The sequence below is a fragment of the Erinaceus europaeus genome, chromosome 6, assembly GCF_950295315.1.
Source record: "Erinaceus europaeus chromosome 6, mEriEur2.1, whole genome shotgun sequence".
Lineage (NCBI taxonomy): Eukaryota > Metazoa > Chordata > Mammalia > Eulipotyphla > Erinaceidae > Erinaceus > Erinaceus europaeus.
Window position 1 is genome coordinate 11,210,424 of NC_080167.1, and position 25,880 is coordinate 11,236,303.

The following is a 25,880-nucleotide window of genomic DNA, read 5'->3' on the forward strand; positions in this document are numbered from 1 at the left end:
GCTCAGGTTAATGTGTGGCTTAAAAGAAATCCCATCTTATTCTAAACCCTCAATTATTTTCCAAATTGCAGTCTTATTTGTGTGACCAGTGGCGTGATTGGGGGGGGGTGTCTGCATATATCTAGACTGACTGACTGCTTCGAGTGAGGCAGAATTTTTTAAAGATTTTTTTTGCCCAGTATTATATATTAGAGAAAAGTTGAGAGGGGGAGAGGAAGAAAGAAAGCTACCTGTAGCACTGTTTCACTGCTCATAAAGCATCTCCTCTGCAGATGGAGACGGGGGTGGGGGCTTGAACCTGGGTCCTTGTGCACCATGGCATGTGCACTCAACCAGGTGCACCACCACCAGGGCCCAGAGTGAGGCAGAATTTTAAGGGAGAAAGGAGTGTTAACTAGAGGCTGATTATTTAAGAGAGAATACAGCTGGGGCAACAATGCCATTGCTCTCGTGACTTGGTGACCTTTGTCATGGTGATGTACAAGTGATAGCAGTTTGGGGGACACACCAGGTGCTCCCAATAAGAAATCTAGACGGCCAGGTGGTGTCTCATTCAGTTGAACACATGAGTCACTATGAACAAGGACCAGGGCTTGAGCCCCCAGTCTACACCTGCAGAGGGAAGCTTTAGGAGTGAGGAAGCAGTGTTGCAGGTCTCTCTCTCTCTCTGCCTCTCTCTCTCTCTCTCTCTCACACACACACACACACACACACACACACACACACACACACATTCTCTCTCTCTCTTTTTCTTCCCCTCCTCTCAAATCCTCTTTCCTATTTAATAAAAAAAAGTAAAGGAAAGGGAGTCGGGCTGTAGCGCAGCGGGTTAAGCGTAGGTGGCACAAAGCACAAGGACCGGCATAAGGATCCCTGTTCGAACCCCGGCTCCCCACCTTCAGGGGAGTCGCTTCACAGGCGGTGAAGCAGGTCTGCAGGTGTCTATCTTTCTCTCCTCCTCTCTGTCTTCCCCTCCTCTCTCCATTTCTCTCTGTCCTATCCAACAACGACAACAACAATAATAACTACAACAATAAAACAACAAGGGCAACAAAAGGGAATAAATAAATAAAATAAATATTAAAAAAATTAAAAAAAAACACTTTAAAAAGAAAAGTAAAGGAAAAATAAATGGTCACCAAGAGTGGTAGGTTTGTCCCAAAGGCTTGGAGCCCCACTGACAGCCCTGATTGCAATTAAAAAGAAAACAAAAGAAATATCCCAGGCTGTGGTATTTCATAGAACATGACTTTCTTTGAATTTTGCTTCTGTCTTCAAAATGTGTCTGGGAAAATTCTAAATTTCTAGAAACCAAAGGTGCCTTGGCCATGGCTCGGGTCCAGACCAAGGCTGGTGGGGGTCAGGGGCGGGACATGCATTTTGGGGTTGTGGTGGTGGTGGGGTTAGGTTTTGTGGATGTGAAGGACGTTTTTATGGTGAGGGTGGGAGCTAGCCCTTGTAAGAAGATCTGGATCTGTCAGGCATAAGGAGTTTTTGGGTTTAAAACAGGAAGGAAAAATGAAGGCCAGAATATTTGGGGTCCAGAGTAGGGATCAGATTTTGAAAGTCTCTGAAAGTCATCTGCTATGGTTCTGTGACAAGTGTCACCGAAGTTCCCAGAAGCCAAGGATTCTAGGGATAGAAGGACCAGAGGAGTGAGAACCTGACCCAACCTTTCCTCTTACATTGATTTATTTATTTGTTGCTTTAAAAAATTTTTCTCTTTTATTGAGGGATTAGTGGTTTAAAGTACAGTTGCCGAGACCCAGGTACAGTCACTGATCTCCCCCATGACAGGTGTCTGCAAGATACCCTCTTCCCCGACTTAACTCCTTTGCCCCCATCATGCACCAGGACTCCAGAATCCTTCCATCCCTCCCCTCTCCCTCCTTCCCCAGAGTCCTTTGCTTTGGTGCAATACACCACCTATGAGCAAGATCATTCAGTGCTGCTCCTTCTCTTTCTGGCTTATCTCACTTGATGTGATACCTTCAAGTTCTGTCCAAGAGATATAGCAAAGGGGATGACTTCATCATTTTGAACAGTTGTCATATGTAAAACAGTCACCACAACAGATGACTTTCAGAGACTGTCAAAATCTGCCCCTACTCTAGTAGATCCCAAATTTCTGGCCTTTATCTTTCCTACCACGGCTTTCTTAGTCACTATCGCTGTCACTGGGCATCTGGGTTGCTTCCAACTTTGGGCTGTTGCAAATTGTGCTGCCATGAACATAGGTGTGCACGGGTCGCTTTGGATAGGTGTCTTTGTTTTCTTTGAGTATGTCCCACAGGAGAGGAACTGCTAGGTCACAGGAAAGGTTCATTTCTAGTGTTCTGATGAGTCTTTAGACTGCTTTCCACAGGCCAACCCTCCCCTTTTTGCAGAAGGGGAAGCTGAGTCTTGCGGACATCTGTGACTCCTTGGGTGGTACTCTATGCTAGGCATGGTATGTGTATGTGTGTGTGTGTGTGTGTGTGTGTATGTGTGTGTGGTATGTGTGTGTGGTGTGTGTGGTGTGTGTGTGTGTATGTGTGTGTGTGGTGTGTGTGTGGTGCGTGTGGTGTGTGTGTGTGGGCGTGTGTGTGTGGTGTGTGTGTGTGTATGTGTGTTTGTGTGTGGTGTGTGTGTGTGGTGTGTGTGTGTGTGTGTGTGTGTGTGTGTGTGTGTGTGTGTGCGGTGTGTGTGTGTGGGCGTGTGTGTGTGTGTGTGTGCAAGGATGAATCACCAAGCAGGGGAGCAGCACCCAATGAGGGAAAGGTGGTTCTGGATTGGGGGTCCAGACTCCCACACTGCTAGAAGTCACGCCAAGAGCTGGGGCATGGAGGAAGCAAGGAGGAGAATGGGTGTGTGTCCTGGTTTCTGGTGCCATGGAACAGATTACTCCCCGACTCAGCTCAGATTGGCTGCGGAGCTCCGGCCTCCAAGCAATACCATCTGCTCTCTGTGTGGGACTCTAAACCCAGGCCAGCTGAGACTGGGTCTTGGGGTGCCTCAGCTCCAGAGATTAAAACTGTCCCTTCTCCTACCTCTAAGCCCCACGGAAGGAACAAGAAAGAACAAGCATCCTCCTCTCCTGTTTGTCTGTTTGTTTGTTTATTTATTTTTTATTTAGAGCACTGCTCAGCTCTGCCTTTATGGTGGTGCTAGGGATTGAACCTGGGACCTCAGAGCCTCAATCATGAAAGTATCTTTGCATAACCATTATGTTATAGACCCCTGCTCCCCAGTTCTTCCTCAGAGGCCCCTAGAAGACCCCAGATCTTGTCCAGTTGCAGTCTGCTCCATGAGTGGGCTTGGCGGAGGGAAGGCCTGGCTTGTCAGCTTCCTGGAGGCGTCACTGACTGCTGTCCTTTCAGGAGACAGGGACCCCCCCCCAAGTGTGGATTTATAGCAAAAAAAACCCCCATCTTTTAAAAAAAAATTAGTGATTTAATACTAGTTTACAAAATAACAAGATAGGAATACAATTCCACACCATTTCCTCCACCAGAGTTCTGTGTCCCTATTCCCTCCATTGGAAACTGCAGTGATTCTCTCAAGGTCACAGATATGGGTTGGCTATTATTTCCATAACTATCTAAATTTATATACATTTGTCCATTTTTCCTATGGTCCTGCCTTCCTTTTTTTTGCCTCCAGGGTTATTGTTGGGACTCAGTGCCTGCACTATGAATCCACTGCTCCTGGAGGCTCTTCCTTCCTTCCTTCCTTCCTTTCTTTCTTTCTTTCTTTCTTTCTTTCTTTCTTTCTTTCTTTCTTTCTCCTCCAGGGTTATTGCTGGGCTTGGTGCCTGCACTACGAATCCATTGCTCCTGGAGACCATTTTCCCATTTTATTGCCCTTGTTGCACTTGTTGTAGTTGTTATTATTGTCATAGTTGTTGTTGTTGTTGTTGGGTAGGACAGAAAGAAATGGAGAGAAGAGGGGAAGACAGAGAGGGGGAGAGAAAGATAGACACCTGCAGACCTGCTTCACCACTTGTGAAGCGACTTCCCTGCAGGTGGGGAGCTGGGGGCTCGAACCGGGATCCTTTTGCAGGCCCTTGTGCTTTGCGCCATGTGTACTCAACCCATTGCTCTACTGCCCAGCTCCTTTTTGTTTTTTTATTTTTATTATCTTTATTTACTGGACAGTGACAGAAAGTGAGAGGGAAGGAGGTGATAGGGAGAGAGACAGAGAGACACCTGCAACGTTGCTTTACCACTCGGAAAGCTTTCCTCCTGCATGTGGGAACCAGGGGCTTGAACCTGGGTCCTTGTGTATTGTGTGCTCAACCAGGTGCACCACCACCTGGCCCTCCTTCCCTTCCCTTCCCTTCCCTTCCCTCCCCTCCCCTCCCCTCCCCTCCCCTCCCCTCCCCTCCCCTCTCCTTCCTTTCTTCTTTCCTTCCCATTAGATAGGACAGAGAGATGTTGAGAGAGGAGGAGAAGATACAGAGCAGGAGAGAAAGATAGACACCTGCACACCTACTTCACCGCTTGTTAAGTGACCCCCCCCCCCGCAGGTGGGGAGCCAGGGGCTCGAACCAGGATCTTTGCACGAGTCCTTGTGCTTCATACTATGTGTGCTTAACTGGGTGTGCCACTATCTGGCCCCTTCACTTCCTTTCTAAGTCACACCTATACCTGTCACTACTTCCAAATGTCCTTCCTTTTTTCCTCTTCTCTCTCTGGGTCCTGATGGAATTAGACTTTAGTCCCCTTGAGGACAGGAAGCAGTTTGAGAAAGATGTGTGACTCCTGGCCCTTTCAGATCCTAAAAGGATTTCACGGACAGACTGGAGAGAGTGATCCTTTATTAATTTGCACTGAGTGAGCTCCAAGGACTATTTCCCGTCTCTGTGAGAAAGTTAATAAATTGTCCATGCTCTCGGAGGCTGGTGGGGGTCCCTTTAACATTTTATTTATTTATTTATTTTAAATTTTTTAATATTTATTTTTATTTATTTATTCCCTTTTGTTGCCCTTGTTGTTTTATTGTTGTAGTTATATTGTTGTCATTGTTGTTGGATAGGACAGAGAGAAATGGAGAGGGGAGGGGGAAGACAGAGAGAGGGAGAGAAAGATAGACACCTGCAGACCTGTTTCACCGCTTGTGAAGCGACACACCTGCAGGTGGGGAGCCGGGGCTTGAACCAGGATCCTTATGCGGGTCCTTGTGCTTAGCGCCACCTGCGCTTAACCCGCTGTGCTACAGCCCGACTCCCCCTTTAACATTTTTAATCACAGATTAAAGTGCTGGCCAGAGGAAGCATTTGCTTCCCCAGATTGAGCTGTTTATCTTTTTAAAATATTTATTTATTTATTCCCTTTTGTTGCCCTTATTTATTATTATAGTTATTATTGTTGTTATTGATGTCGGTGTTCTTGGATAGGACAGAGAGAAATGGAGAGAGGAGGGGAAGACAGAGAGGGAGAGAGACAGACAGACATCTGCAGACCTGCTTCACTGCTTGTGAAGCGACTCCCCTGCAGGTGGGGAGCCGGGGGGGGGGGGGGGCTCGAATCAGGATCCTTACTCTGGTCCTTGCGCTTTGCGCCACCTGCTCTTAACCCGCTGTGCCCGGCTCCTGATGGAGCTGCTTTACGGGGTCAGTAGGAATGGTGGTGGCAGGAGGAGGGGCAAGGGGTCAGCCTTGGCCCAAAGCATGGCTTCAACTATTTTTTTTTGGGGGGGGGCACCAGCCAGGAATGGAGGGCGAGATGCCAGGAGAAAAGAACAACAAGCCCTCAGCAACCCACCACCTGCTCTGGTGAAAAGACCAATTCAGAGGCGGTTGGGGAAGATGGGGTGGGGCCTTCGTTAGCACAGTTTGGCTCCGGCTCTCACTGTTTCCTTGTAGCGTTTACTTTTTACAAGCAGGCCCTGCAACAATGGCGTCATTCACTGCAATTGCTTGCAAGGAGCAGAATGTAGAGGGTGGGCAGGGTCCAGGGTGTGTGTGTGTGTGTGTGTGTGTGTGTGTGTGTGTGTGTGTGTGTGTGTGTTGGGGTGAGGGTAGCTGGTCCTTCACCAACACCTAGGGGGAGCTGAGACCCTCAGGAAACCCCCTTTCTTTCTCCCACTTCTCAGGGCAGAGCATAGCTATGGAGCTGAGGAGAGCTGTGGTGCAGCCCTTGACAGGGAGAAAGCACTTGACATTTAACATTTGGTAAATGAGTCATTCTTCAAAAAGCTGGACTCATGGGTGGGTCGGTCTGGATGGTGCTTGGTGCGGTGGATACCCAATTCTGTGGTGACCAAGAGGTTTTCTTTAATTTTATTATATTTTTTACATTTACTTATTTATTTATTTTAATTTTACTAGTCACTTAATATTGATTTACAAAATTATAAGACAACAGGGGTATAATTCCACATCATTACCACTACCGCAGTTCTGTCTCCCCATTCCCTCGATTGAAAACTACAGTAGTTCTTCCAACGTTGCAGATATGGGCTGACTGTTTTTTTCTCTATATATTTGTCCCCCCATGTTTTGGTCTTTTCTTTCTTTCTAAGTCACACCTACACCTATTACTATTTATTTTATTATTTATTTATTTTACCTATTACTACTTCTAAATGTCATTTGTTTCCTCTTCTTTCTCCCAGTCCTGATGAAATTAGAGTCCAGAGCCCTCTGGTCATCTTTTCTTATCATTTCTCCCCCTCTAGGAGTATGGACCAAAATTATTTTGGGGGTGCAGAAGGTGGGAGTTCTGGCTTCTGTAATTAATTTTCATGGGACATGGATGTTGGCAGGTTGATCCATACTCCCAGCCTGTTTCTATCTTTCCCTAGTGGGTTGGGTTCTGGGGAGGTGAGGTTTTAGGACACATTGGTGAGGTCATCTGCCCAGGGAAGTCAGGATGGAATCATAGTAGTGTCTGCAACTTAGTGACTGAAAGGCAGTAAGATATAAAGCAGGATAAAATGATTAATGAAAAGCACAAGGACCGGCATAAGGATCCCAGTTCGAGCCCCCGTTCCCCACCTGCAGAGGAGTCACTTCACAAGTGGTGAAGCAGGTCTGCAGATGTCTGCCTATCTATCATCTGTCTGTCTGTCTGTCTGTCTATCTATCTATCTATCTTTTAAAAATATTTATTTATTCCCTTTTGTTACCCTTGTTTTTATTGTTGTGATTATTGTTGTTATTGATGTCATTGTTGTTGGATAGGACAGAGAGAAATGGAGAGAAGAGGGGAACCATAGAGGGGGGAGAGACCCCTCTGCAGGTGGGGAGCCAGGGGATTGAACCAGGATCCTTAAGCCAGTCTTTGTGCTTTGCTGCACCTGTGTTTAACCCGCTGAGCTACCACCCAACTCCCAGGTGTCTATCTTTCTCTCCCCCTCTCTTCTTCCCCTTCTCTCTCCATTTCTTTCTGTTATCCAACAACGACATCAATAACAACAACAACAAAACAACAAGGGCAACAAAAGGGAAATAAATAAATAAATAAATAATATTTTAAAAATGATTAATGAACAGGAGCCCAAAAGTAGGTTTAAAGAAAATGAGAATAGGGACCTTAGCGTGGAAAGAAGCTAGGAAGTGTGTTTTAGGTATGTTCCTATGAACCCATGACTTAAGTAGTTTTTGCCCAGAGGTTGTTTTTTATCATTATTATTACTGTTGTTGTTAATTTATTTTTATTGACACCAGGGTTATCTCTGGGGCTTGGTACCAGAACTATAAATTCATCGCTCCTGGCAGCCAGTTTCTTTCTTTCTATTCTATTTGATAGGAAAACAGAAATTGAGAAGGGAGCAGACATAGAGAAGGAGATAGAAAGAGAGACATTTGCAGATGTGCTTCTCTGCTCATGCAGTGCCCCCCCCCCGGCAGATGGGGAGCTGGGGTTTGAGCCCTAACCCTAACTCTAACCCTGGGAAATAGTTTCTCTTCTCATCAGAAGGACCTTAGATAGTTTGCTATGTTATTGCTGTTGTTGTTGTTGTTGTTACCAGAGTTGTTGCTGGGGCTCAGTGCCTGCACAAAGTATTTATTCAATGCTTCCAGTGTCCATTTTTCCTTTCTTTTATTTGGTGGAACAGAGAGAAATTGAGAGGGAAGGGAAAGATAGAGAGGGGGAGAAAAAGAAAGACACCTGCAGACCTGCTTCACTGCTTCTAAAGCTTCCCCCCTCCAGGTGGGGGCTGGGGGTTTGAACCCGAATCCTTATGTGTAGTAACATGTATGCTCAACAGGGTGCACTAGCACCTGATCCTGACTTTTCTGTGTTTCGGTTGGTTGCTTTGATCAGTTCATTGAGGAATCCAGTGAAAATGACCCCGCCCCATCCCCTATGGTTCCCTGTTCCGTGATTATGACACAGATGCTTCTGCAATTGCAAGGAATGGAGACATCACGTCACCCTCCCCTGCCCTGATGTTGACACCTGTCAGATGGGCTGGAGACGTTGTCCGTGGAGAGAGCTGTTGTTCTCAGTTGACGGGGAGATGGGCAGCCCAGGCTTCCGGGAGAGAAGGAAGTTGTGAGCAGCAAGTGGTTGTGGGGGGGACCCGGCTCTCCTCACTTCTGTGGGTGTCGGTAATCAAAAGCAGGAACTGGCTTTTCCAGAGAGTAATTGAGCAATTTGGCAGAGGTAGGGCGGAGAATTCCAGGCACTCCCATTGATACACTCTCTTAAAAATTCCCGTGGCCAACATTTTTGCAGGGGAGTTATTTTCTTTAATTAAAAGAAAAAAAATAATAACCTTCCTTACGAAGGCCATAAAATGAGGAAAAGAGATTTTCCTCCTGTTCCTCACGGAGGAATCCAATCCAAGGCCTGAACCAGCCAGACCAAAATAAAATTGCCGGGGAGATCGGACTGTTTTTTTTTTTTTTAACCATGTTTTATTACGCATTTAATTTTTCTTCTTTTCCTTTGTGTTTCCATTACGTCGCTCTGTGCAGCCGCAAGAGATTTACAAAGCTAATTGGATTCCTCTCGGCTGCCTGCCCCCCCCCCCCCACCCCTGGAGACTGGGCTGGCTGGAAGCCTTGGCTCAGAGAGGGTGCGTGCCCCGCGGAGAAGCCCAGCCAGCCCAGCCTGGCATCCTGAGGGCTCTGTGTGCTCATGGAAATCTGGCAGATGCTCCCTGCCCCCTGGCTGCACGAGGCGACCCCCATGTGCTTTCACATGACAAAGGAAGGGCCACCGAGTGGAGGTCATTAGAGCCTCAGGGAGCTGTCTTGGGTCCCAAGATCGGAGCCTCCCTCAAAGCACCAGCATTCTAAAGAGTGAGAGGACTGACTGACTGGGAGGCTCTAGGAGTGAAGGGTCAGGATTCTGGTTGCCTCTTTCCAACTTTGGGACCAGGGGCATGTGCTTAAGTCTCCAGCGTTCTCAGTTTACTTTGTTCAATAGGCCAAGAACACCACCTATTTCTATTTTCTCTCTCTCTTTTTTTAACATTTTAAATTATCTTTATTTATTTATTTATTGGAGAGAGACAGCGAGAAATAGAGAGGGGAGGGAAGATAGGAAGAGAGACAGAGAGTCACCTGCAGCCCTGCTTCACCACTTGTGAAGTTTCCCCCTGCAGGTGGGGACCAGGGACTTGAACCTGGGTCCTGGTGCACTGTGATGTGAGCGCTCAGCCAGGTGCGCCACCACCCCGGCCCCCCTCTTTCTCCTTCTTCCTCTTCTTCTTCTTCTTCTTCTTCTTCTTCTTCTTCTTCTTCTTCTTCTTCTTCTTCTTCTTCTTCTTCTTCTTCTTCTTTTTTTGCTTCCAGTCACTGGGGCTCAATGCCAGCACTACAAACCCACCACTTCTGGTGGCTTTTGTTTGTTTGTTTGTTTCTTTTCCTCTTAGAACAGAGAAAAATGTAGATTGAGAGAGGAGGGGGAATAGAGAGGGACAGAGAGAGATAATTGCAGACCTCCATCATCACTCATGAGGCATCACCATCCCCTCACCCCCACCCCCCGAAAATGGAGAACAGAGGCTCAAACCTGGATCCTTGTGTGGGTGGGTCCTTGCTCATAGTACCATGTGTGCTTAACCGAGTATGCCACCACATAGCCCCCATTTTGTTTTTTCTTCTTTCCTTTTTCTTTCTTCTCTTATTTTTCTCTTTTGTTTTCTTCTTCCATCCTTCCACTCTTTCTTCCTTCCATTCTTTCTTCCTTCCTTTCTCTCTCTGTCTCTCTCTTTCTTTCTTTTTTTCCTTTCTTCCTTTTCCTACCAGACCACTGCTCAGCTCTGTTTTCTGGTGGTACTGCTGACTGAACCTAGGATTTCAGAACCTCAGGTGCGAGAGCCTTTTGCAGAACCACTAAGCTATCTGCCCTGCCCAGAACATTGCCTACTTCATAGAGTCACAGACAGGAAGAAATGGAGAATGGTGACACTCTTTAAGAAGTGCTAGGGAGAGCATTCTTGGATGTGGGGTAATTTCAGACAACTCTGTGGATTTCTTAGGTAGCTTTATATCTTACTTGCATCCGAGGAGTTATAAAACACACTGAAGACTCATCATCTCAGACATTAGTATTCTGAATGGAGCTAAATTTACTTGATAAAAACTTGACAAAAAAAAAAAAGTGCTGAGGCCCAGGGAACTGGCTTAGCATTACTGTGTGTGGCTTCCACGATGAGATTCTCACTGTATTTTCTGGTTGTTGGTATGCTTCTAATTCTGCTTCTAAAAACCCCTTCTGTTTCACTGGTTTAATCCACCCCTGCTTAACACTGTATTCTATTTACATAACCACTGTTAACTAAGCACTACCCTGCCTGCAGGGCATTGATTTAATCCCTGGTTCATGATGTCTTTTTGCTCCGCCCCCTCTCCTAGTACACCCTGATTTGCACCAGTCACTTTTCGCTCCACCCTCTCTACGTCACATCCTGTTTCCACCCTACTTGGCAAGTATATATATAAGGACAGGATTGTGATTATAGTTAGTTTAGATGGCTTAGATTGTACTGCGTTCCGCATGAATAAAGAGATACTGCTGCCCAGCTCAGTCATGAGTCCCTGGTCGTCTGTCTCCCGCCCGCGAAGCTAGCCTGACACTGATACCTCAGGAAAAGAGTAAAAAACAAACAGAACATTATAAATGGAGCTGAGTGGTCCTTTGGTCTCTCCCTCTCTGTCTCTCTTCCTCATACTCAGACACAATAAAATTCTACTGAGTTGAGAGAATAACTGGGTTTGAGTAATGGCAAAAAACAAAACAGAACAAAACACAAAACCATAGCTCCCAGTGGCCATTCTCCACTCTACCTCCTTTATTTTTTTTTCTCCTTCTTTTCATCCTCCTCTTTCTTCTTTTGGATAGGGACAGAGAAATTGGAGGGGAAAGGGAAGACAGTGAATGAGAGAGAAAGAGAGATACCTGAGGCATTGCTTCACCACTCATGAAGCTCCTTGTCGTGCCCCCCCCCCCACATGAGGATCAGAGCCCTTACACGGGGCAATGTGCACACTCTACCAAGCATGCCACCACTCAGCCCAGCTAAGCTATTCTAGGAAGGTGCTTGCTGACCTGTTTAGTGCTCTGGGTTTACCTGGCAGTCAGTCAGGTAAAATAATATAATTAAATGCATAAGAAAAGATGCAGGTCTAGCTCTCAGAGGAAAGCAATCACACTGAACCAGAGTGATGGCCAAATTATTTAAAAAATGGTGATAGAGTGTAACACAGGCCCTTAGTACCTAAAACAACAGGATTTAATAGCATGTATAAAACAAATGGTGTCTCAAAACACTCAGGCTCAGAAATGACCTCCTGAGACAGGTGTATGATCCTGTTGGGGGGGGGGGTTGTAAGGATTCTACCTGTGTAGACAAGGCTCCCAGGCTAACACAGATGTGGCTTGTTAGCATCTGGAACAGAAAACAACAAAACAACATGCTTGATTGCAATTTAAGGTCAGTGCAAATAGAAATCTCATTTCATCTTTAAAATTTTATTTATTAAGTAGAGACAAATTGAGAGGGGAGATAGAGAGAGGGAGAGAGACACCCGCAGCTCTGCTTCACCACTTATGAAGCTTTCCCCCTGCAGGTAGGGACCAGGGGCTTGAACTCTGGTCCTTGTGCACTTTAATGTGAACACTTAACCAGGTGTGCCACCACCTGCCCCTTAGAGATCTCACTTTAAAAACCCAAGTTTAAACCCTGAAATTTCACCTTGAAGTTAAGTCTTTTTTTTCCCCCCATAGCACTGCTCAGCTTTGGATTATGGTGGTGCTGGGGGTTGAACCTGGGACCTTTAGTACTTCAAAAGTCTTTTTTGCATCACCACTATACTATCTTCCCAGCCCTTGAAATTAAGTTCTTCAGGAGTTGGGCGGTAGCACGGCGAGTTAAGCACAGGCAGTGCAAAGTACAACGATGGGAGTAACGATCCTGGTTCGAGCCCCTGGTCCCTCACCTGCAGGGGAGTCCCTTCACGGCAGTGAAGCAGGTCTGCAGGTGTCTGTCTTTCTCTCCCCCTCTGTCTTCTCCTCCTCTCTCCATTTCTCTCTGACCTATCCAACAACGACATGAATAACAACAACAATAATTACTACAACAATTAAACAACAAGGGCAACAAAAGGGAATAAATAAATAAATATAAAAAAAAGAAATTAAGTCCTTCAAGTTAAGGAGACAAGGTGAAAGTCCGAAGGACTTTCTAGGCTGAAAAGCCTGAGTCATTTTGTAAAGACAGGAACGATAGTTTCTACCCAGCATTTCCTAGACCCTGTTGTTGGATATTTTCGATGATCTTGTGAGGATGTTGAGGCTCAGAGAGGTTAGGTACCTTGCCCAAGGTCACACAGCTTTTGGGTGGGAGGGCTGGGTGTGGAGATCATGGCTTTCTGAACCAAACGCCACTGCTCTTCTCACACCATTGCTCTTTTCACCTGTTAGATGATCTGAGACCAGAGTCCTGTGAGCTCTTCAGAGACTGGAAGGAGTTTGGAGGACCCCAGACAGAACGATATTCTTCCTGAAGCCCATCTCTGTGTGTTTCCCCTATGGTACAGATGAGGAAACTGAGGCTTAGCTAGGTGTCCTGCTTTCTGTGAGCGATCAGGGTCTGTGGGGCCATCGGGCTGGGTTGGCTTCCATAGGAAAGAAGCTTTTTTTTTTATTTATTTTATTTATTTATTCCCATTTGTTGCCCTTGTTGTTTTATTGTTGTAGTTATTATTGTTGTTGTCATTGTTGGATAGGATAGAGAGAAATGGAGAGAGGAGGGGAAGACAGAGAGGAGGAGAGAAAGATAGACACCTGCAGACCTGCTTCACCGCCTGTGAAGCGACTCCCCTGCAGGTGGGGAGCCGGGGTTCAAGGAAAGAAGCTTTTTTTTTTTTTCCCTCCAGGATTATCGCTGGGGCTTGGTGCCTGCACTATGAATCCACTGCTTCTGGTGGCCATTCCCCCACCACCCATTTTTGTTGTCCTTGTTGTTGTTATTGTGGCCATTGCTATTGGTGTTGGATAGGACAGAGAGAAATCAAGAGAGGAGGGGAAGAGAGGGAGTGAGAGGGATAGACACCTGCAGACCTGCTTCACCACCCGTGAAGTGTCCCTCCCCTTCCCCGCCGCAGGTGGGGAGCCAGGGGCTCAAACCAGGATCCTTCCGCTGGTCCTTGTGCTTTGCGCCATGTGCGCTTAACCCTCTGCCCTACCACCTGCCCCCCCCCCCCAAGCATTTTGAAGCTTTTGATGAAGAGTGGGTACTTGTCGCAAACACCAGTTTTTGATGGAGCCACAGATGATTTGGAATCAGGGTCAGGTCCTGCTCTGCTCCCTTCCCCTGCTGGAACTTGGCAATAAAAAAAAATGAAGAGAACAGGAAAAAGTATTCCCAAGCACAATATATGTTTATTGACCATTCAGAAAGTCTTGAGAGAGAGGTGCTTGCCCACCTTTATGTGTATAGAGAGAACTCTCGGTGAACATGCTGGCCTGGCATATCAGACATGAAATGTTATCTCAGTTGCCCCAGGCTGCACTTGAACGTGATTGGGTCGCTTTGATTATCAAAGACTTATTTGTTTTGTTCTTTTATTTCCCTAGTGGATTTATGTTTAAAGAGTTATTTGTTGGGAGCTAGGTGGTAGAACACCTGCTTGAATGCACACATTAACATGTACAGGACCTGGGTTCAAGCCTCCCTGCTGCTCTCCACCTGCAGAAGGGAAACTTCACAGGCAGTGAAGCAAGTACTGCAGGTGTCTCTCTTTCTCTCTCCTTCTCTATCTCCCCCTCCTCTCTCAATTTCTTTGCCCTATTTGAATAAATTAGAAAGAGAGTAACAAAGGAAGGAAAAAAGGAGGGAGGGAGGGAGAAAGGAAGGGAGAAAGGAAAGAAGATAAAAAAGCATGTCTCCCAGGAGCAGTGGAGTTGTAGTTCTGGCAGACCCCCAGCAATAACCCCGGTGGCAATACAAAAATAAAGGATTTGGGGGCTGGGAAGTAGCCCACCGGGTTAAGCACACATAGTATGAAACGTAAGGACCTACACAAGGATCCTGGTTTGAGCCCCCAGCTCCCTGCCTGCAGGGGAGTCGCTTCACAGGCGGTGAAGCAGGTCTGAAGGTGTCTATCTTTCTCTCTCCCTCTCCATCTTCCCCTCCTCTCTCCATTGCTCTCTGTCCTATCAGAGAGGGAGAGAGGGAGAGAGAGAGAGAGAGAGAGAGAGAGGGAGAAAATGGCCTCCAGGAGCAGTGGGGGGACTCGTAGTGCAGGTCCCCGCAATAATTCTGGAGGCAAAATAATAATAAAGGATTTATTTGTTAAAGAGAGAGAGAGAGAGAGAGAGAGAACGAACATGAACACTAGAGCATCACGTGCTGGTGTGATGCCCGGAACCCAACTGGAGTCTTCACACTTCAAGTCATTGCTCTAGCCACAGTGCCCTCTCCAGGGCCACCTGATGGACTCCTTGGCCTCAGCCAGTGCAGGGGGGGGGAGAATCTGACCCATGTTTCCCCTGTCTTCTCGCTTCCAGTAAAGAATACCCAGTGGTTCCCAGGAGCACAGTGAGACAAAAGGTGTCCTCCAACCACAGTCCCTTCAGCAGTGAGCCCCGCACGCTCTCCGCTTCATCCAACTTGGGGTCGCAGTATCAGTGTGAGAATGGGGTGTCTGGCCCCTCCCAGGACCTCCTGCCCCCACCCAACCCATACCCGCTGGCCCAGGAACACAGCCAGGTCTACCACTGCACCAAGAGAAAAGGTAAGTGACAGCCCCGCTCAGACGGTCCCGTTTCCACCTCTCCCTTCTCTTCCTTGAGACACAGATGCACACATACACATATATGCACACACCGGCATTTCTTTATTTTAAAAGTTAGGAGGCTGGGCTATGGCGGACCCAGTTGAGCTCACATGTTACCCGGGTTCGAGCCCCGGCTCTCCACCTGCAGGGGGAAGCTTCACAGGCGGTGAAGCAGGTCTGCAGGTGTCTCTCTTTCTCTCGCCCTCTCTGTCTTCCCCTTCTTTCTCCATTTCTCTCTGTTATATCACATAGAAAGAAGAGAACAAAATGGAAAAAAAAAAAGGCCACTGGGAGCCATGGATTTGTCATGTTGGCACAGAGCCCCAGTGATAACCCTGGTGGTAATTAAGAAAAGAAAAAATTATGGGAATGGGACGACTAGGTAGAGGCATTTTTTTGGTGGGGTGGCACTGGAACTTTGGCGGTGGGCGCACTGAACCTTAAATATGTGTAAGTGTATGAAACTCTCCCCGTGAATCTTTTTTTAAATTTTTTAAATTTATTTTATTTATTCCCTTTTATTACCCTTGTTGTTTTATTGCTGTAGTTATTGCTGTTGTTATTGATGTCATTGTTGTTGGATAGGACAGAGAAAAATGGAGAATGGAGGGGAAGTCAGAGAGGGAGAGAGAAAGACAGACACCTGCAGACCTGCTTCACCGTCTGTGAAGTGACTCCCCTGCAGGTGGGGAGCTGGGGGCTCAAACCGGGATCCTTATGCCGGTCCTTGCACTTTGAGCCAGTGGGCTTAACCCGCTGCACTACCGCCCAACTCCCCCCTTGAATTTTTATAGTGTCCTAAACCAACTTTGTTTCATCAGTAAACAAGACAGAAATACAGAAACACACAGATGATATGCAGTTCAACCCATGCTGGTAAAACCCAAGACTTCCTGGATGTTGGTTTCATTCATTCATTTTGGCCCCTTCTTTGAGGAAAGCTTAACTGAAATATCCAATTGACATTTCCTTGGCACCTACTATGTGCAAGCCCATGGATATCACTGTGCCTCCACTTCTGACAGCCAGTATCCCACAGTATGTAGCTTCCACCTTGCACTTATCTTTATTTACTTATTGGATTGAGACAGCCAGAAATCGAGAGAGGAGAGGTGATAGAGAGGGAGAGAGGGAGAGAGATACCTGCAGCCCTGCTTCACCACTCCCTGAAAGTTTTCTCCCTGAAGGTGGGGATGGGGGCTCGAACCTGGGTGCATTGCAACCAGGTGCACCATCACCTGGCCCCGCGACTTGGACTTTCTAAGGTGTTTAGATATATACCACTTGTATTCTCATGGAGCCAGCTCTGCCTGACTCTTTTGAGCTGCCAGAGAGGCTGCAAACAGCATGACCACAGAGGGTGGAGTGGGGGTTCTCTTAACCACCCCAACTCCTGGGCAGGGAGACTGCTCCTAGTGCCTCTGCTGTGTTTCAGGGGACCTTGTGAGCAGACATGTCTCTTTGGCGTGTGGATCATGATTTGTTGCAGAAAGCTGAATCAGGGCAGGAGGCAGCAGAGACTTGGCTGGTGCCCCTCAGAAGATGGGGAGCAGGAGTCGGGCGTAGCGCAGCAGGTTAAGTGCATGTGGTTCAAAGCGCAAGGACCGGCGTAAGGATCTCAGTTCGAGCCCCTGGCTCCCCACGTACAGTGGAGTCGCTTCACTGGTGTTGAAGCAGGTCTGCAGGTGTCTGTCTTTCTTTCCCCCTCTCTTTCTTCCCCCTCTCTTTCCATTTCTCTCTGTCCTATCCAACAATGACGACATCAATAACAACAACAACAATAATTATAACAACAATAAAAAAGGGCAACAAAAGGGAAAACAAATAAATATTTTTTCTTAAAAAAAAGAAGATGGGGAGCTTGTCTCCTATTCTGGGAAGACAACAAAAGGCCAGGTGGCTTCAGCACAAGGGGCAAGGAAGGAGTTGGGGATGAGGGTCCAGGGAGAGAGAGAAAGAGAGAGGGAGAGGGAGAGGGAGAGGGAGAGGGAGAGGGAGAGAGAGAGAGAGAGAGAGAGAGAGAGAGAGAGAGAGAAAGAAAGGGAAAGAGAGAGAGAGACTGAGACTAGTCCCCTACCAGATTCTTAGTCTTTGGGAAGACTTCAGTGTTTATCCAGACCCAGAGAGGTAGCCACTGAGGATTTAAACTGTGAGTGACGTGAGGCAGTCACTTGGCTGTAACAGGTGAAGACTAGAGTTCATGCTCAGGCACTATTGAGAGGTGGCCATAGGCTCAGAGGTATGAGGTGGAGACAGTGAAGATGAGGCCCTGTGGGAGGGGAGCTAGAGAATTGGGGGGGGGGATCAGGACTTAGTGGCTGGTTAGAGAAACCAAGGTTAAGCGTCACCTTTTGCTTTTTTTAAATTTCTTTATGGAGGGGGTTAATACTTTACAGTCGACAGTAAATACAATAGTTTGTACATGCGTAACATTTCCCAGTTTTCCACATAACAGTTCAACCCCCACTAGGTCCTCCTCTGCCATCATGTTCCAGGACCTGAACCCCCCACCCCCCACCCCAGAGTCTTTTATTGTGATGCAATACACCAACTCCAGTCCAAGTTCTGCTTAATGTTTTCCCTTCTGATCTTGTTTTTCAACTACTGACCATGAGTGAGATCATCCCATACTCATCTTTCTCTTTCTGACTTATCTCACCTAACATGATTCCTTCAAGCTCCATTCAAGACGAGGTGAAGAAGGTGAACTCACCATTTTTAATAGCTGAGAAGTATTCTGTTGTGTATATAGGCCACAATTTAATGAGCCACTCATCTGTTGTTGGACACCTGGGTTGCTTCTAGGTTTTGGCTGTGTTTTTGTTTGATTTGTTTTGCCTGCAGAGTTGTTGCTGGGCTCAGTACCAGCACTATGAATCCACTGCTCCTGGAGGCTGTCTTTTCCATTTTATTAGATAGGACAGAGAGAAATTGAGAGGAGAGGGGAAGGTAGAGAGGGGGAGGGAAAGACAGACATCTGCAGACCTGCTTCACCACTTGTGAAGCATCCCCCCCTTCCTGAAGGTAGGGAGCTGGGGGTTCAAACCCAGATCCTTACACAGGTCTTTGTGCTAAGTACTATGTGCATTTAACCCAGGGTGTGTGTGTGTGTGTGTGTGTGTGTGTGTGTGTGTGTGCGTGTGTGTGTATGCCACTGCCTGACTCCAAGATTTACCTTTTGCTGGGCTAGAGAAACAGCTCACCTGGATAGTCAGCTGATTTGCCCTGTGTGCAACGCAGGTTTGAGCCCAGCCAGTACCACAGTGAAGGAAGCTTCAATGCTGTGGCGCCTCCCTCCCTCTCCCTCTCCCTCTCCCTCTCCCTCTCCCTCTCCCTCTCCCTCTCCCTCTCCCTCTCCCTCTCCCTCTCCCTCTCCCTCTCCTCTGTCTCTATCTGGAAAAGAGAAAAGTCACTTCTTGCTTATGGATGTGGAAACAGACATCATCAGAGAGGTAGATCAACTCACCTGAAGCCACACAGCTACTCAGTGGCATCACCAGTAGCCCCCAAGCTGAGTTCTGTGTGCTCAGGGATCCACACTTCAGGGCCCTGTTCATCTAACCAGAAACCTCTGCCCTTCTCACCTCCCTTCACCACCCCCCCCAAAAAAAAAGCAGCTCCCAGGGACAGGGGACATTCCAGCTTGGCGCTGTCAGTCCTGCCTGCCTCAGAGACACGACAGAAAGCAGTTCATCACTGGCTCCCATTGTAATATGATAAGGAATCGGTGGAGGTTTCCTTCCAGTTTGGGACCCCCGTTAAGTGATAAGTCAGTCCATGGGTGGCTCACCACCCCCCATCCAAGATCCACCCCCACCCCATTATCTGACTTCCCGTCATTGTCTGTCTCCTCCGCAGCGGCTGGGGTGGCGGGTGCACGGGATGTCAAAGGGCCAGGCAGGCCAGAGGGCTCCCCTGTGTTTGGAACCATCTGTCTCTAAACTATCTCTCCCAAAGAGTTGAGCTAAAAGAGCTGGGAAAGTCTTTTATCAGTGCCACTCAATCAGGTCCAGGAGCTCCCCCCCCCCAAGAGAGCACTTGTCTTTTTTTTTTCTTCCCTCCCCTCCTGACAACCCCACCGCCACCCCCCATTAGAAACCACAGGCAACCCAAATAAATATTGTAGCAGAGCTGCTGGCTGGCTTGGAGATTGAGAAGGGCGTGAGAGGCAGGAGGGGCAGGGCAAAGAAAAATGCGTGAGGAAAGGGGGTTTTGCATCATGATTCCACACCTTGTGCTTTGCAGAGTGAGTTCACATCCTCTCCTGGGGAGAGGCACCCCCACTTTGCAGGAGGCAGAGCACAGGATTCTGTGACTGGCATGTCTGGAGGCATTCACTCGTCTGGCACCTTGTTGAGGGCCTGGCAGGGAAGGAGCAGGAGATGCTCAAAGCCCTTCCTCCTGTGAGACTTTTCTTGCAGGGGGAGACAGATAATGAGCAAGTAAACTGGTTTAATGAATGGTTTCAGAGAGTAGCCTGAGATGTGAACCAGGGTCTTTTACTCTGTAGCCAAGGGTCTTTCACAGGACCATCTCAGGTCCTGCCCACGTTAAGAGCTAACACATAGCATGGTATATCCAAAACAAGCAAACAAAACCAGTCTGTTATTCTATCCATCCACTTATCCATCCACTTATCCATGCATCCATCCATCCATCCATCATCCATCCATCCATCCATCCATTCATCTATCCACCCATCCATTCATCTATCCATCCATTTATCTATCCACCCATTAATCAATCCACCTATCATTCCATTCACCCATCCATCCATCCACCTGCTAATTCATTTATCCACCTCTGAATCCACTTACTCACTTACCCATCCACTAATCAATACATCCATTTGCCAGTCTCTCCATCTATCCACCCACTCACTAATCCATCCATTTACTCATTTATCCATTCGCCCACTCACACATCCACCCACTTGTCAGTCTGTCCATCCATCCATCCATTCATCCATCCTTCCATCCATCCATCCATCCATCCATGTCAAAGTGATGGTTGTTTCATATTCTTTGCAAACAAAGTATAAAGTATGCATGAAAGCTGAAGGCTGGCCCCTGGATCAGAAAGAGCACTGTTTATGAGTCAGAAAGCCTGAGCTAACAGTTCTGTGTCTGACTTCCTGAGGGTCACTTGGCTAGGCAATGTCTTCACCACTCTGCCTCAGGTTCTCTGCATGAAGACTCTCCAGAGAGCTTTCACCTGAATGAACTCAAACACCACAGGGAAGGACTCATTTGGAGATAGTAACAAAACTTTCTCTGTGAGTTACCCAGCTCTGGAATCTACTTCAAGTACTGGATGACCTTCACAGAGCAATCACCCAATCTTCCAAGAGGGAAAAGAGAGTGGACCTGGGTTCTTTTGATATCTGAACACTAAATGTATGTGCAAGGAAGGCTAGAAGTTGGACAGCACTATAGTGAATATAATAAGTATAATCAGTAAGAACTGAGATAATAATGTTGACTGTAATATATAATATTCCTTATAAGTAGAAAATGAGATCACAATAGATACCAGTTCCTACAAGAAAGTAGGTGTTCTCCCCATGAGATTGGAACAGTGAGAGTCAAGAACATAACTTTGTGGAGGGACCAGGTGGTGGCACACTTAGCTAAACACACATGTCACCATGTGTGCTCTGGGCTTGAGTCCCTGCTTCCCACCTGTGGGGGAAGGGGGCTTCACAAAGTGGTGAAACATGTCTGCAGGTCTGTCTGTCTATCTATCTATCTATCTATCTATCTATCTATCTATCTATCTATCCATCCATCTACCTATCTTCCCCTCTCCTCTCTCAATTTCTCCTTTCTCTCTGTCCTATCCAATAAAATGGAAAATATGGCCATCAGGAACAGTGGGTTCGTAGTGCCAGCACCAAGCCCCTGCAATAACCCTGGAGGCAAAACAAAACAAAAACAACTTGGTGGACCGGATTCATCCTTCACACTACTTTATCCAGAATCAACGGCATCTAGAAAATCACAAGCGACCAGGTTTTCCAATAATCACAAGTCAGAAACAGGAAGAATATATATATATATTTACCTGAGCACTGCTCAGCTCTGGTTTATGGTGTTAGTGTGTGTGTGTGTGTGTGTGTGTGTGTGTGTGTGTGTGTGTGTGTGTGTGTGTGTGTGTGTATGGGGCGGGTGGTTGAACCTGGGACTTAGGAGCCTCAGAAACAGGAAGAACTTTCCTGCTGTTGGAGAGACTCAGTTGGGCTCTGGACAGTTGGAACATAACTGGTTACTCTTCTTTTTAAGTATTTTTGTTTAATTTTTAAATTTTAGTATTATTTTTTAAATATTTATTCCCTTTTGTTGCCCTTGTTGTTTTATTGTTGTCGTTGTTGTTGGATAGGACAGAGAGAAATGGATAGAGGAGGGGAAGACAGAGAGGGGGAGAGAAAGGTAAGACACCTGCAGACCTGTTTCACCACCTGTGAAGCGACTCCCCTGCAGGTAGGGAGCCGGGGGCTGGAACCGGGATCCTTATGCTGGTCCTTGCGCTTTGTGCCACCTGCGCTTAAACTGCTGTGCTACTGCCTGACTCCCTTAAGTAATTTTTTTAAAAAATACATTATTTATGAGAAAGAGGGAGAAGCATAGAGAGAACCAGAATCTCACTCTGGCACACGCATTGTAGGGATTGAAATCTGAACCTCATACTTGAGGGCCCAGCATGTATCCACTAGTCTAACTCCTAGGTTGTATAACTAAGGCCCATGTTTCTGGTTCTGGAATTGAGTTGTGGACTTATCTCACTGAAGACTTTTACCCATAGCCCACTCCCCACTCCCCAAGGAGAAATATGACTGAGCTGAGAGTGTGTGTGCGTGTGTGTGTGTGTGTGTGTGGGGGGGTGTCTCTGTTGTTGATCAGTGATCAGGTGCTCTATAAAACAAAAGAAATCAAACCCAAACCCAAAACCAAAAAAAAAAAAAAAAAAAAAAACCACACACACACACACTGAGATTCCATCCAAAGCACTTATCACAACTGACCTGAAACTTGGGTCCTCGCTTTGGAGTGTCCACACAGTGTGATGGAGGCCTGAGAAGAATGTGAACATGTTCAGGACTCGCTTTCAGCCATTGGCCGGCACTGAGCCTTTTCTTAGGATTCTGCATCAGATCTTTGGACTATTAAAAACTGGAATGTGTCATTTTATGATTTTTCCAGAATGGGCTCCAATCTTTTTCATATTACTTTTTTTTTTCTCTTCCTTTTTCTCTGTAACAAATCTGGAAAGGGATCAGAAACTTGGGAATGGTTAGTCTGCTTTTTTTTTTCTCTTGCCAAGGGTACCCTGCAGCTAAACTTTCTGTTATTGAAAAGGGGAACGCCCTGGTTAAATGAAAAACCCAAAGGTTATGATTCCAGCAATGATGGAAACATTTAGATTTATGGATCAGGGGAGGGGAAGGGGGAGGAGGAGGGGGGAAGGTGGAAGGGAGAGTGAAGGTAATAATACATCAAGGGAAGACATCAAGGGAGAAGGTGGTGACCAAGGACCCAGAAAGTCACACATAGCACTGTCTTGGAGACAGACACAGAGTGCGCAGTGGGAAAGCTGGGCAGATATATGTCCCCCGCCTCATCTGGTTGTCTTCAAACATCTGGATGGTTGGCCTGATGGAGAGGGAACACCTGAAAGAATTACTGTATTTTTCTTATGTTTTTTTGGACCCGGGTCTGGACGTCCTATGGGACCCAGATGTGTCCCCGACAGAGCAGAGCTAAAAATAGATCTGCGTGCTGTTATAAGCATCCAGACGTAGCACAGTTATGCTTCGAGGTGGGGGCAGGAGGGATTTTTCACTCACCTGTGCTTTTTGCAACCTCAGTGTAAACTACTCTACCCCAGGTGGGGGAAGTATTTTCTTCTCTGGGATTCATAGCGGGGTAAATGAAGTTGTGGTCCCCAAGGGTCTCCTCATCCTAAAATACCCTTCCCCTAGGCTTGATGGACTGAGCCTTGGGAGCAGGACCTGCTGGCCACACCAGCCCCAGCACCTGGCACAGAGCCAGGCAGGCTCAGTACATGTCTGTGGGATGATTGGCTGGGTGAGTGTTGTCGATCCAGCAGGGCTTCTATTAAAGTTTCACTCGACACCCAGAGTCCTTTTATTATATCATTGATAAGGGAAAAAAAATGGGGCTGGCTGGTGATGCACCCACTGAGTGCACATGTTACAGAGTACAAGGTCCCAGGTCCGCACTCCCAACCCCCACGTAGGGGGAAAGCTTCAAGATCAGTGTAGCAGTGTAGCTGACCTATAGGTCTCTCTCTCTCTCTCCTCTCCTCTCCTCTCCTCTCCTCTCCTCTCCTCTCCTCTCCTCTCCTCTCCTCTCCTCTCCTCTCCTCTCCTCTCCTCTCCATATCCCCCTTGTCTCTCAGTTTATCGCTGCCCCATCAAATAACATTTTAAAACATAAATATAAAAACCAATGACATGGATTCCACCACCCAGGGTGTGCAATGTGCACCCTCCCCCGTGAGTCTGTGGATTTTGCGTGGGGTCTCCAGTTTCATCCCATGTCCCAAAGGTGTGTATGTGAGGTTCACTGGCTGCGTCTCAGAGTTCTTGCTGCAGTGTGTGTGTGTGTGTGTGTGTGTGTGCGTGTGTGCATGTGTGTGCATGTGTGTGCTCTGCACTCTGTGATGGAAGGGCAGCCTGTTCAGGCGTATTCCTGCCTTGTGCCCTGAGTTTCCAGGGTAACCTTTAGCCACCCTCCAGCCTCATCTGGGAGAAGCAGCTTGGATAGTGAATAAAATAATGGATGGATGGATGGATGGATGGATGGATGGATGCTAGTGTTTGCTGACTTTTAAACACACTTTAGGTCTTTATTTAGTTTTTTTTTTCTTTGTGACCAGGAATATTTCACAGGGCCTTAATTCTAGTTTATATAATTCAGCCAATGGACAAAGTTGGTTTTGCTAACAATTACTGCTTTGCTTAATCTCCGTTTTCACTTTATTTATTTATGTGAAGGATAGGAGGAGAGAGAGAGAGAGAGAGTCAGACATTGCTCTGGTACATATGCTGCAAGGGATCGAACTCAGAACTTCATGCTTGAGAGTCTAACACTTTCTGAACCACACCTTCTAGATGGACCACTCCACACCATCTTTTTATTTTAAATATTTTATTTTAATGAGAGAGGTACAGAGAGAATAATATGTAGAGAGAAAGACCAGAGCATTGTTCAGCTCTGGCTTATGGTAGTGCTGAGGATTAAACCTGAGACCTTGGTCTCAAGCATGAGAGTCTTGCATAACCATCATGCTGTTTCCTCAATCCAAAAGTCGCTGATTTTTTTTTTTTTTTTTTTAACAGAGAGCTGCTCAGCTCTGGCTTATGGTAGTTCTGGGGATTGAACCTGGGGCCTCCTGGCTTCAGGCATGGGACTATCTTGCATAACCACTATGCTGTCTCTTCAACTCTGCTTCCACACTCTCTATGGATGTGTTAAGTGAGGACATTTCCTATATTAGGTATCTGGAGGCTTGGAAGAAAGTGTGGAGGGTACAGGGAGTTGGACCAAGTGGGGGAGTCCAGCCTCTGCTTCTCAGCTGTGTGTCCTCGGGAAGGTCACCTCTTTGAGTCTCTGTCTTGGTCTGTGAGGCAGGCATGAGAGACAGCCATCTAGAGAGGAAGTGCTGTGAGGTTAAACCAAGGCCACAAGTAGGTGCTTGGTAAGTCTCCATTTCCTCTCGTGAGGGCTTTTCTTGTCCTGCCCCTGTGCTGGGTGGTGACACTAGACTGTACTCATGCCTTCAGGCCTTAGTTTTTTTTTCGTTTTCCATAAGGACAGACTTATCCACATTTACTGATCAGGAAGAGATCAGAACACGAGGAAAGAAGATATTCTGTTCAGGTCAGAAAGTTCCAGCCAAGGAAGGAAGGAATCTATATTGAGGTTTTTTTTTGGACCTACAATAGGGATGCAGGAGTTTCAGTTTTCCTGGTTCTCCACAAGGAAACACCAGGCCAATGTGTTGACCCCCAGGTCTCTAGAGGCCGCTGGGTTGAGCTGCTCTGCCGACAAGAGCTTGTCTGAATGATGGAGACCAGGAGGGTGGTCAAGCTCAAAATCGGTACATCCTTAGCTTCCTGGAGCCCGGAAGGTTGTACTAACGCCAGTGCAGTGAGGGCGAGTGAAGTTAAGACTTGGAGAGGGCAGCCACTGTGTTGGCATCTCCTAGATTTTAAGGCGAAGAAGAACCAGATGCCAATCTTAGCATGTCTAAGGGGCCCTCACCTGGTGGGGGGGGCAGGTGACAGGGCTGCTGAAAGTCCTTGAATCCCTGGGAGTTGTTTGCAGAACTCTCTACTCACATTAAATTATTTCCAACACTCTGTCTAGCACATGGCTCCACCTGCACACAATTGTCAGTGCTCTGTATTCCCAGCTCAGAGGTCTGCGTACACTTGCTGTTTTCATCACTCCATGTTTCTGGAGAGACCAGCATTCCCATGAGTGCCTAGAGGGGTCAGTGCCCCCCCCCCCCCAGTGGCTATAAACACTCTCTTTCAGAGGCAGAGCCCTGGCCACTTCCCCAATGAGGGATGAAGAGGGGGGGGGATTGGTTTCCTTAGTGAGGAAGCAATTGCACGTTTATTGCAGGCAGCTCA

The 25,880-nt window shown here is 47.0% G+C and overlaps 1 protein-coding gene across 6 annotated transcripts in view; it reads left to right on the forward strand.

The window, feature by feature from the left end:
• TBX5 (T-box transcription factor 5) overlaps positions 1 to 25,880 on the forward strand; it is a 114,007-nt gene that overhangs the window by 85,150 nt on the left and 2,977 nt on the right. For all 6 annotated transcript variants that reach the window (XM_060193034.1, XM_060193031.1, XM_060193036.1 and 3 more), the window contains exon 8: positions 14,952 to 15,178. In XM_060193034.1, coding sequence (XP_060049017.1) covers positions 14,952 to 15,178 — 227 coding nt within the window. The remainder of the gene's footprint in view (positions 1 to 14,951; positions 15,179 to 25,880) is intronic.